The 12,825-nt window shown below is 41.3% G+C and overlaps 1 protein-coding gene across 1 annotated transcript in view; it reads right to left on the reverse strand.

Annotated features, from left to right (window-relative positions):
• LOC132575555 (uncharacterized) overlaps window positions 1-12,825 on the reverse strand; it is a gene marked incomplete at its 5' end in the record, with an annotated part of 215,254 nt that overhangs the window by 44,665 nt on the left and 157,764 nt on the right. Inside the window, 2 exons of the mRNA XM_060244362.1 lie at window positions 4,894-5,053; window positions 10,147-10,310. Of these exons, the coding sequence (XP_060100345.1) occupies window positions 4,894-5,053; window positions 10,147-10,310 (324 nt within the window). The remainder of the gene's footprint in view (window positions 1-4,893; window positions 5,054-10,146; window positions 10,311-12,825) is intronic.

The raw sequence follows: 12,825 nt of genomic DNA on the forward strand, positions 1-12,825 counted from the left end.
TTTCATTCTCATGGAGTGACTCCCATCTTCATATTTATTTATTTATTTTATTTCTAGCCCACCCTCCCCTGCAACAATATGGTAAAATGCAGTACAATAATTAAACATTTCTAGCCCACCCACCCCTGCAACAATATGGTAAAATACAGTACAACAATTAAATGTTTCTAGCCCACCCTCCCCTGCAACAATATGGTAAAATGCAGTACAATAATTAAACGTTTCTAGCTCACCTTCCCCTGCAACAATATGGTAAAATGCAGTACAATAATTAAACATTTCTAGCCCACCCACCCCTGCAACAATATGGTAAAATACAGTACAACAATTAAACATTTCTAGCCCACCCTCCCCTGCAACAATATGGTAAAATGCAGTACAATAATTAAACGTTTAAGAACATAAGAACCTAAGAGAAGCCATGTTAGATCAGGCCAATGGCCCATCCAGTCCAACACTCTGTGTCACACAGTGGCCCCCCCAAAATTATATATATACACACACACAAACACACTGTGGCTAATAGCCACTGATGGACCTCTGCTCCATATTTTTATCTAAACCCCTCTTGAAGGTGGCTATGCTTGTGGCCGCCACCACCTCCTGTGGCAGTGAATTCCACATGTTAATCACCCTTTGGGTGAAGAAGTACTTCCTTTTATCCGTTTTAACCTGTCTGCTCAGCAATTTCATCGAATGCCCACGAGTTCTTGTATTGTGAGAAAGGGAGAAAAGTACTTCTTTCTCTACTTTCTCCATCCCATGCATTATCTTGTAAACCTCTCTCATGTCACCCCGCAGTCGACGTTTCTCCAAGCTAAAGAGTCCCAAGCGTTTCAACCTTTCTTCATAGGGAAAGTGTTCTAGCCCTTTAATCATTCTAGTTGCCCTTTCTGGACTTTCTCCAGCCCCCCCCTCCCCTGCAACAATATGGTAAAATGCAGTACAATAATTAAACGTTTCTAGCCCACCCTCTGCAACAATATGGTAAAACACAACACAATAATTAAACATAATATCAACAATTGTTAAAATCCAAATAAAACACCATTCATGGTACCATTTAACACCACTATTCCACTGGGGATGGGGTTTCCCCCAGTTTGGGGGCCTCCAACGCATTGGCATAGAGCTGGCCAGTGGGGAGATCCCTGCCCCCCAAAAGCTCTGTCAATGCTGAACATGCACGGCACAATGATGTCACCCAGAAGTGACTTCATTACACAGGGCATATCTCATGTGGGGTGCTCTAGTATTCTGGTAAAAACTTGATGGCACCATACACCCTTTCCCCGCCATCAGCCAGGTAAGACCTTGCAACCCTAACTCCACATATGTGCACAGTAGATGGTAGCTGATACTACAGGAGGTAGACAGATGAGTAAGAATGATATTAGATGGAAGCGCACCAGGGGAGGCCAGTACTAACAGATCTCTGTCACCTTAACCATAGGCCTGATGAAACATCTCTTTGACAGGCCCTGTGAAACAGCATTAAGAATCGCAGGGCCTGGATCTCTCCTGGGAGAATGTTCCACCGGGCTGGCACCAGAGCTGAGAAAGCTCTGGCTCTGCTTGAGGCTAAGCAGACCTCTTTCAAACCGGGGATCACCAGCAGATGTTGATCCATAGAGTATAATGCTCTTCGAAGGATGTACCAGGAGAGATGGTCCTGAAGGTATGTTGGTCCCAGTAGATCACATAGGGCTTCAAAGTTTAAAACCAAAACCTTGAACTTGATGTGGTATTTCAACTGGGAGCCAGCACAGGTGGCAGAGCACTGGTTGTACATGGGCTCCTAATGGTGCCCTGTAAGGACACACACTGCTGCATTTTGGTCCAGCTGAAGTTTCTGGGTCAATTTCAAGGGTAGCCCTGCATACAGTGTTACAGTACTCCAGCTTGGAGGTGAGTGTTGTGTGGAGCACTGTGGCTAGGTTGCTGAGAGATAGGTAGGGAACCAGTTGTCTGGCCCGCCAAAGGTAGGATAATGCTGATCTGGCAATACTTGGGATTTGGGTCTCCATTGGTAATGAGGCATCCAAGATCATGCCCAAACTCTTCACTGTTGGCACAGAAAATAACAATGCCCCATCAAAAGGTGGGAGTTAGTTCCCCAGTCCCATCCTCCCCCGGGCTCAATCATAGGACCTCCATCTTTGATTGATGTAATTTCAGTTAACTCTGTTTTAACCAGCCAGCCACAGCCTCCAAGCCCTTGGCTAGTGTATTTGGGGTGGCGTCTGACTGGCCATCCACCAGCAGATACAGCTGGGTGTCATCGGTATACTGGTGACAGCCCAGCCCAAAACTACATACAGGCTGGGTGAGGAGGCGCATATGGAGGTTGAATGATATGGAAGAGAGAATCACCTCTTGTGGGACATACCAAATTGTAACATGGTGAAACCCTCTCTCTAAGCACCATCCTCTGTTCCTGACCATAGGGAAATGATATATATATTTATTTATCATATTTATATCCCATCTTCCCGTAAAGGGCTCAGGGTGGCTAACAACAATTTAAAAACAACAGAAAAGGTTAAGAAACAGAATAAGAACATAAGAGAAGCTGTGTTAGATCAGGCCAATGGCCCATCCAGTCCAACACTCTGTGTCACACAGTGGCCCCAAAAAATTATATATATATACACACACACACACACGCACACTGTGGCTAATAGCCACTGATGGACCTCTGCTCCTGTCTATGCTTGTGGCCGCCACCACCTCCTGTGGCAGTGAATTCCACATGTTGGGTGAAGAAGTACTTCCTTTTATCCATTTTAACCTGTCTGCTCAGCAATTTCATCAATAAAATATACAATAAAAGCCATAAAATATACAATAAAAGCCATTTTCATACAGTTTGTAACCACTAAAAGTTCAAGGTGCACATTGATGTTTCTGATTGTTATTTTACTCTACATTTATTATTATTACTATATTGTTTAATGCTCTATAGATTGTCGGAGCTGTGGAATCATAGCCGCCTCCCCTTAAGTGTTGAAGGCAAGTTTAAACAATTATGTCTTACAGGCCCTGTGGAACTGTGGCAGGTCCTGTAGGGCCCTGATGTTTTCGGGGAGGGCATTCCACAAGACAGGAGCTATTACTGAGAAAGCTCTGGCTCTCATAGTAGGCAACCATGCTTCTTTTGGCTCGGGGATCTTAAAGAGGTTTTGAGAACCTGAACATAGTGCTCTCTGGGGCACATTTGGGGAGAGGTGGTCCTGAAGGTAGACAGGTCCTTAGCCATATGCCACTGCAAGGCTGTCCCAAGTTCCCCCATATCAGAGATTCCCGGCCCTAGACTGGGAAATGCATTCCCCAACTACTACAACAGAAGCACAGCTGAAGAATTGATTTATGAGTTAATTCTAGAGGTTTCCTTTAAAAATGGCAGGTTCTCTCCATAATCTTGAGTGCTTCCTTAAGCTTGACCTCACATGTCCTCATCATTGTCTAAGAGAGGATCCCTTGGATCCTGGAGCCAACCCTAATTGACATCCCCACCAAGCTTGTTATAAAGATAATCCAGAAGCCTTCCTGGTGACAACTAGTAAGTGGAAGACGTGACTGACTGTCCATGGGCTCAGTAGGCAGCTGCAGAAAAGTCACCCTTATTTTGCTCATCCATACACAGTTATAAGTGTGGGGGATCTATCTATCTATCTCTCAAGTAGTCCCAGTGGGTCAAATTTATGCTCCTGGGAGTTTCTGTAACACTCAAGCCCTCTTTTCATAATCACATCCTGTTTTCATGACAATGAGCATCACACAGTTTCTAAGCTTTAATAATATTGTACTCAGCAAGCTTCTCATTCCCCCCTTCCATAAAGTTTGAGTTATCATGAAGTAGTTTGACACAATAGCCTTCTGAAGGAAACTGAGAAGGGCAGCCAAGAAGGAGCTAGAAAAGACACCTAAGAATAAGGATGTATTGCTGGCGACCAAGATCAAGTATTCCCTATTACTATGTATGGGTGTGAAAGCTGGACAACAAAGAAAGCTGACAGGAAGAAGTTAGATTCTTTTGAAAGGTGTTAGTGGAGGAGAGTTTTATGGATATCTTGGACTGCCAAAAAGATAAATAAGTGGGTTCTAGACCAAATCAAGCCCAAACTCTCCCTACAAGCTAAAATGACTCAACTGAGGCTATCATACTTTGGTCACATCATGAGACAACAAGTCACTAGAAAAGACAATAAAGCCAGGAAAAGTAGAAGGCAGCAAGAATAGACGAAGACCCAACATGAGATGGATTGATTCCATCACAGAAGCCAGAGCCCTTAGTTTGCAAGACCTGAGAATGGCGGTCAATCATAGTACATTTTGGAGGACATTAATTTTATAGGGTAGCTGTTAAGTTGGAAGCAGCTTGACAGACCTTAACACATACACAGTTTGGCACAACTTGAAAAGATGGTGGGCTGAAAGTCCAGCTTTAAGGTATCCCAGATTATCATTGGTTTAAAAAAACTCCTGTTAATCACTCAGGTCAGGGGTGGAATTCTAGCAGGATCTCCTTTGCATATTAGGCCACAAACCCTTGATGTAGCCAATCCTCCAAGAGCTTACATTTTTGTAAGAGCTTGGAGGATTGGCTACATCAGGGGGTGTATGGCCTAATATGCAAAGGAGCTCCTGCTAGAATTCCATCCCTGACTCAGGTATCTGAAAAGAATGGAAAAATCTGGCTGGAGCGAACGGTACTTGCAAACTGTAAATTGCTTAAAGAATATCGATAGCTAGTGGATCTATCTGTGAATTCTACTCCCATCAAATAGACCACAAACTAACTGGCAAGAATAACTGAGGATGTTTGCTATTATATCATAATGAATCATGCCCTTCAGCCACCATATTACAAATTCTTGGAGAACTACTCACTGTTCGTCGTTCACCACCAACTCCTCTCCATTGTTCTGCCTTTTTAACAATGTAGCTCAGCTCTTGGTTGGAGACTTCCAAGTCAAAAGGAACAAAGCAAGCGGTCTCATCACGCTGAACCCTCTGGTATATATCTAATAACCAGCCTTCATTGTGTATTCTGAAATGGAAAGCGTCTTAGTCTTGCTTTCTTTCATTCTCTTATCCATTCGTTCATTCTTTCACTTATTAACATTACATACCACCTTTTCTGCCCAACAAGGGACCTCAAGGCAGCCAGCGTAAGCATTACAATAAAAATCTTATAAACAACCACATTAAAAATAATCAATCAGCATTACTTTTCCATGTAGCATTGCCTGAAAGAGTGGCACATTAAAAGCACGTCTTGCAACAGATGTGCTTGAAAAATGGGAAAGAACAAATGATATGCAATCTAAGGCTTACATGTGTGTGGAAGATTGACATCAAAATACCTTTTCTTTTGCACACTTCGGTATATGCATGCACAAGACAGTCACATCCATAGTTGGGGGGGGGGATCCCCGGGAATGTCTGGGGAGAGGGGATGCTAGAAGTTCCACAGGGATACATATAAAAAAAAAAAACCCTCCCAATGCCTGCCAGACTCCCGGTGGGACCAGGAGAATATTCCCGATGTCTTCTTGGAGGAAAGGGGGGGCGGGTGGGACCTGGTAGAGATGGATTCAAATTTTTTTGGGGGGGAGGGGGTGCCAGACTCCTGGTGGGACCACGAGGATAGTCATAATGTCCACTTGTCTGCATTATTTCTTTATTATTTTTAGGCATTATATTATTTTAAAGCATGCTAATTTTTTGTGGGCCTGCAACCCACCTCAAAGAAAAAGATGCTATTAGTTACTTCCATGCTTAAGAGGAGACAGATGGAACGTAACAACCAGGTCTCAACTAATTACTCTTAGCACTCCACAACGAAAAAGAATATATTTACACAGTTTGCCAGTTTGGTGTAGTGGTTAAGTGTGTGGACTCTTATCTGGGAGAACCAACTTTGATTCCCCACTCCTCCACTTGCAGCTGCGTGGGTCAGCCACAGCTATTGCAGGAGTTGTCCCTGAAAGGGCAGCTGCTGTGAGAGCCCTCTCAGCCCCACCCACCTCAGAGGGTGTCTATTGTGGGGGAAGAAGATAAAGGAGATTGTAAGCCGCTCTGAGACTCTGATTCAGAGAGAAGGGCGGGATATAAATCTGTAGTCTTCTCCTCCTCCTCCTCCAGTTTTGACATTTATTTGCTTCACTGTTTCCCCCCAGAATTAAATCCAAACTATGGTGGCCTTATAGACATAGCTTGTTATTCCTGTTTCCATCTGTTAAAACGTCTTCATTATGTTATCTGCTAATTTGCTGTTCAACCTCTGCCTTTATGTACATTCCATTTCATTGCCTCTGAGGATGCATGCACGCACACAAAAACTCATACTTTGAATAAAACTTTGTTGGGCTTAAAGGTGCCACTGGACTCAAACTTTGCTTTTGCTTCCCATTTTTCATCACAACCCATGGAAGGCTTAGAAGGGTATAACCCCGTTTAGGCTTATACTGCAAATATCAGCTTCATTCTGTCAAATGGGATGTTGTGATTAAGAATGCTGGATGAGGATCTGTAAGACCCAGGGCTCTTTTTCTAGCAGGAGCATCTCTGCATATTAGGCCATGCCATGCCCCCCTGATGTAGCCAATCCTCTAAGAGCTTAGAGGGCTCTTAGTACAGGGCCTACTGTAAGCTCCAGAAGGATTGGCTACATCAGGGGTGCATGGCCTGATATGCAGAGGAGCTCTGGCTAGAAAAAGAGCCCTGGTAAGACTCAGGATCTGTTCAAATCCTCACTAGTGACATGAAAGCTTGGTGTGTGACCTTGGGTCGGTTACACCCTCTCAGCCAAACCTACCTCACAGGGTTGTTGTGAGGATAAAACAGAGAAGAGGAGAAGGATGTAAGCCACTTTGTGTCCTTATTGTAGAGAAAGGTGCGGTACAAATGAATGACATAAATAACCATTGGGATGAAACTGATCAGAGCAAAGGCCATATAATTCAATTCTACTTCTTCCATGGGGGTCAATTCCATGGATACTCACTTTCTTCAAATCCTGAGTTTTATTTGATGTCTAAAAGGGCACTGGAATAAAATTTGTGTTAATGAGCAAAAAATGTAGAATGTATGTATGAAAAAGGTATATGTGCACATTAAACCTAAATATCTTAATGTGCAACCAGGTGCTGATGCCAGCCACTCAGAAATGAATTTATCAATAGATGCTTCAGTGCTCAATAAAACAAAAAAAATGGTTCTTTTCCAGAATCCAGGTATAATTATATGGTGTGCTTTGTCTTTGCTGCCAAAAGAACTGCTTGAGAAAGCTTATGTAATGTAACAAGTTTTGTTATGCATGCTTTGCTTTATTATTTTGTTATGAAGAATTCAAAAAGATACATTGTCCAATGAAGTACCTTTTTTACTTTATTGTAAAACATTATGGAAAGATTGATCCAGAAGGGAAAGAAGCTTTGATGAGCCCGCACCTGTTCCCCAGACAATGAAGATGTTCATAATATTCTCATAAAAATCTGCCTTACAAATGTTTTAATTTAAATTAATTTTCCTGAGTAATAAACGACAGCAGCTAAAACTTATGAAGCCATTCAAAACTATTAAGTCAATGATTAAGGCAGCATTAACATCTCAGAAACTAATTAACTAGACTACCAGTACATTGGACTTGTGTACAGCTTCTAGGAATGCAGAAGATTTGAATTTCTTTTGTAAGGTTTTAGATTTTTTTTTTTTTACTTCTGCTTGCTGTGATATAAAGACAAAGAAAGGATTTACTGGAAGAAAAACATTCATTTCCATCAATATCATTCACTGGGTTGCAGAGACAACATACAATGTAGGTATTTCTTTTCTTTTGTACCTTTAGAAGCTCATTGATTCACAAGCCTTGAGCAGCAGAAGACATTTATTTGGTAGTTGTTGTTTTTTTTTAATGCAAGTGCTAAAAGGACTGAGACAAATTTTGTGATTGCTAGAGTGATCTTAAGATCCTTATCACTGAGGAAAAGAGCCAGGGTTTCTGGAGAATGGGGAGGACGATTGGTTGAATAAAGGCTTAATATAGTAATCCCTCATAATCTCAAAAAAATCTGCATTCTAACAGACCATGAAAGGATGTATCAATCCTGTTAAGGCCAAAAGGCAGATTCTATTATTGTAAGGTCTATTCAAAAATGTCCTTTGCAAAACCATTGAAGGTATAATATTCAGTCTTGCAAACAAAAAAGCTCTTCAATAACATGAAATGGTATAAAATAGTACATGGGGGGGGAGGTGAAGATTCCGGGTAAGAAAGACCAAAAAATAGGGAGGAGCATACTCTGTGGAGTCTCAGGTTCAAGCTACTGTGGTCAATTTCAAGGACCCACTTTTTGATCAGAGAAAATGCTTTGGACATTGTAGGTATTAATGTCAATGCTGTCTAAGTTTTTTTCATTAAATTAAATTATGCTCTTTCAACGGAACACATAATTTATTGCACGTCTATCCTGCTTTTCTGGACCACAAGGTGATAAACATAAGAGTTATCAAATTTTTCAGCTAGGCATAGACCTCCTTAGGTACAAAAAATTTGGGATCCAGCATGAAAAGCAGAAGTCATCAAAAACATTAGGTCCGTGACATGCAAAGCTGATATTTTCAAGGCAGTTTTCTTTTTGCTTTTTAATTTATTATTTAAATTATCCATACTCTGTATTTTCAATGCACTTGAACAATGACATCAGTAAAAAAAATAAGGTCTGATTTTAGTTCGATGTTTAAACAAAAATCAGCAACGTACAACAGAATTCATCAGCATCGATTAGCAGCAGATACAAATTATTCCTGAACTGCAGACATAACTGAACAGCAGTACAAATCAACAGAACAATCAAAATGAAGATAGTAACCAAAGATGTAACGAAATGAAAAAGAAACTTCATGAGGGAAGATACTCCAAAAATGTGGCTCCCTAGCTATTTATTTATTATTTATTGTTACCTTCGACCTGATGGATCGCCCCATCCCAACAAAGCTGGGCTCTAGGTAATGTACAGCATAATTTATAAATACAACATTTAAAAACAGTAACTAGATTGTTCTTCTCCCTAATCACACTCCACTTTACCTCAAATGACAGGGAGATGGAGAAGAGACAGAGAGAAGTCTCAGAAAAGGACCTAATGAATGAGAATATTCATGAGGAACCACTGATTTGTCACTCCCCAGTTTATTGTTGTTGTTGTTACTATTACTGTTATTATTAATTATTATTATTATTAGGGCTTTTAGTAGAAGAAGCCCAGCAGGAACTCATTTGTATATTACGCCACCCCCTGACACCAAGCCAGCTGGAACTGTGCTCCTGTGCATTCCTGCTCAAAAAAAGCCTTTCTTGTTGTTGTTATTAGTATTAGTATTAATATTATTGCCAGGATTTTTTTTCTGGAAAAAGAGGTGACGGAACTCTCAAGAGGGAAATGAAGGGGAAACACATGGGTGCATCCCATGAACTTTTAAACATTTTTGAGAATTTTGTTTCCATGAAGAACTTCTGGAAGCCTGCCTTTCTCATGGATCACAAAATACCAAAAAGATTTAAAAAGCCACATCAGAAACAGGGAAGAAGAAGAAGAGGAGGAGGAAGAAGAAGAAGAAGAAGAGGAGGAGGAGGAGGAAATCAAACAACAATTGTGTACCCAGATATCAAAGTCATATTGTTACTACAGTAACTCACAGCTGCTGAAATTTAACAGAAAATCCTTCAAAACAGAATTTCTTTACAGAGCTTTCTAAAATTCAACAAGGAAGGTGATCTCCAAACCCAACTGGACGTGCTGCTCCATACCCCTGGTACAATAACTAAAAAGGTTCAACCTTGGGCAGCAGTAGATTGGATGCCCACCTGGCTGGCCTGCTCATAACCCTGGCCTTGCTAATATATCCTCTAAATTAAGTGGGGGCATTGTCTGACAATGTTGAAAATTGCTTGTTATTCTTCCTTGCCAGTTGCCACAATGGTTTTACTTCACTTCCTTCTGAAGAGCCTAGGCACACTGTACACTATTTATCTATCCAGTTTGGAATTTCGTAGCATTAGCATCGAAAGGTCATAAATGGCCAGTTTTGGAACTGAAGCAGCTTCTTAGAATTTAAATAGTGAAGAAAAAAAATTACCTTACAAAATACAGATACCACACCGTCGCAGAAATGAAGAATAGGATTGTGTAGAGCAACAGGGTGATCAATATGCCAGGGATCCCAGATCCTTCTGTCCGTAAAAACAACCAATACAGCTTGGCACAGTCAGCAGTGGGTTTACCCGGAGTGTAATGAAGTCGCTGGAATTTTTTTTTTTAAAGAACCATGTTAAGAAAGATGAAAATAAATTCTTACAACATATCATCCTCATCACCACCACCAGTTTGTACGACTATATCAAAGTACTTGGCATTTGACAAAATGGAGATGGTAAGGTGTACAAGAGTGTGAAAGCATCTTAATGGATACACCCCCTCCAGCCTAGAAATAGCAGCTCTCCAGCAGCCCTGGCCTCACTCAATGCACAGCAGCCAAGAAGGTCAGAGCGCCTGCTCCGGCTGCAACGCCACTGAAGATGTTCTCCGCAGCTGAGAACAAAACGTCTAGAAGAAAAACTTTCTCCAGTAGAACACGGCACTTGAGCCCGAAAGATTCTACAAACCCTAATGATGTTGCCAGCCGTGAAAACCTGAAATCTTTGATAACATCTTAATGGACGCTTACCCCATTTGCTGGGACATTGTCAGGGTGTGCTGTTATGGAGGAGCTGTGCTTGGGGGGTGGGGGGGTCTGAAATGGAGGTGTTCAAATCCATTGACTTGCTTGCTAGTCCTAAATCCACAATAGGGCCCTGACACACACACACACACAAAGACATAGAATTGTATTGCTTGTGTCTTTCAGGACACTACTGCTTTAAAATTTGCTTGGGAAGACATACATTTTGACACCAAGAGGAGCATCCTATGCCAATTTTAATTATCAAAATAACCATATCTGCCATCTTGGAAAATGTCAGCTACTGGGAAAACATTCCAAAACTGGTATATCCACCCCAGAGGATTTTCAAGCAATAGCTTCCTGAAACACAAACAATCAGGGTGTTTTTTGTAGCATATCAGGCCACACACCCCTGATGTAGCCAATCCTCCAAGAGCTTACAAGGTTCTTAGTGCAGGGCCTACTGTATGCTCTTGGAGAATTGGCTACATCAGGGTGCGTGTGGCCTAATATGCAAAGGAGTTCCTGCTACAAAAAAAAAAGAAGCAGCAGCCCTGATTGATTATCTAACAGGATTGTCAAGCAAAAGGTTAAATGTCATTTCCCACATTAACCATGGAGGAAATATTCACATATGAGTAGATTTAAAAGCAGGCTCATAAAGTTTCCTGAATCTGACCTGGCTGGCTCCCTTTCTAATTGCTAGGTTATACTCTGTATGTCCTGGCCCTGCCAACTATGTATGTGCAATTTTGCTGTTCATAATTATTTATGATGGTAAGCAATATGGCAGAAGTTTGCAGGACAAGGCCTTCTCTTTATATCTGATACTCTCTCACATCACTGAGGGGTGGAGGAGTGGTTAATGCCGTGTCAAGTGATCTGCGCTTTTTCTTTTAATAATAAAAAAAAATGAAAGTGAATTGACACAGGACCCTATTTTCCAGTCCTATCAATCTGCCAGCTTCCATAAGCGCTAAGTCTGCTTAGAAATTTTAAAAAAAGATATTAGATCATTAAAGTAACTCATGTCACATTACCACAACATAACATTTTAAAATGCTTGATCCAAAATAAATTGATTGGCAAGTAAATCAGAAATAGCAGCTGAAAAAATGCCAAAGGCGGCCAGAGGTGGGGGGATTGCAAGAACAAATATGGGAAACACATGTAAGGGATTCTGTTTCGTTTTGAAATGGGATAGGCCCCTTCACTTGGTATTCAGTCAGTCAAATGTGTTCCTTGTGAAAGTAATTTTGGTAGAATATATTGCCAATTTTCAAGTACAGAGCAAGACGCATTTTTCATAACATCTCAAATCAAAGTCAAATTAGAAGTGCTCTCAAACGTCTAATTTTCAGGCTGATTTGGGTCTTCATCGGAACCTGATGCAGATGAAGAGGTGGTATCAGTATTCATGTCATGAGTTTCTCTCTTTATAACTAGAAGCAGAGGGCTTCATGTTCTGCTAAGTATTTAGAACATGTTCCTAGTGAATGTAATGTCTATAGGCCAAAACCTGGTCTATTGTCATCAATTGCAATTTGAAGACGTATGGCATGTATTTGTTTGAATAAAGCTGAAAGATGTGGTGAAAATGATTCTTATTACCTCCACGTGCAATTCTTAGCAATTTGAGCACGTGGAACTGCAGTTGACTCTGAAAACTTAGAACACTACAGCTCTGTCATGACTGCTTGGCTGAGGTGCCAAGATACTGTCAGAAAACTAAGTCCGTCAGATGAGGGCTGCAGTTGGTAGACTTGTAAGCAGGGCTTTTTTTTTGTAGCAGGGACTCCTTTGCCTATTAGGCCACACACCCCTGATGTCGTCAAGCCTCCTGGAGCTTACAGTAGGCCCTGCACTAAAAGCCTTGTAAGCTCTTGGAGGATTGGCTACTTCAGGGAGGTGTGGCCTAACAGGCAAATGACTTCCTGCTACACCCCCCCGCCCCGCTTTAAGAAAATTGGGTGGACAGTATCACTTCAGAGTACAATAAGGAACTGCATCTTTACATTTAAAGAAAATGCAAAACTAGAACTTCTTCCCTATGCTACTTTTTTCTGGGATGTCATTTACCCTGAGGTGAAACAA

Source organism: Heteronotia binoei, chromosome 7 (genome assembly GCF_032191835.1).
Source record: "Heteronotia binoei isolate CCM8104 ecotype False Entrance Well chromosome 7, APGP_CSIRO_Hbin_v1, whole genome shotgun sequence".
Lineage (NCBI taxonomy): Eukaryota > Metazoa > Chordata > Lepidosauria > Squamata > Gekkonidae > Heteronotia > Heteronotia binoei.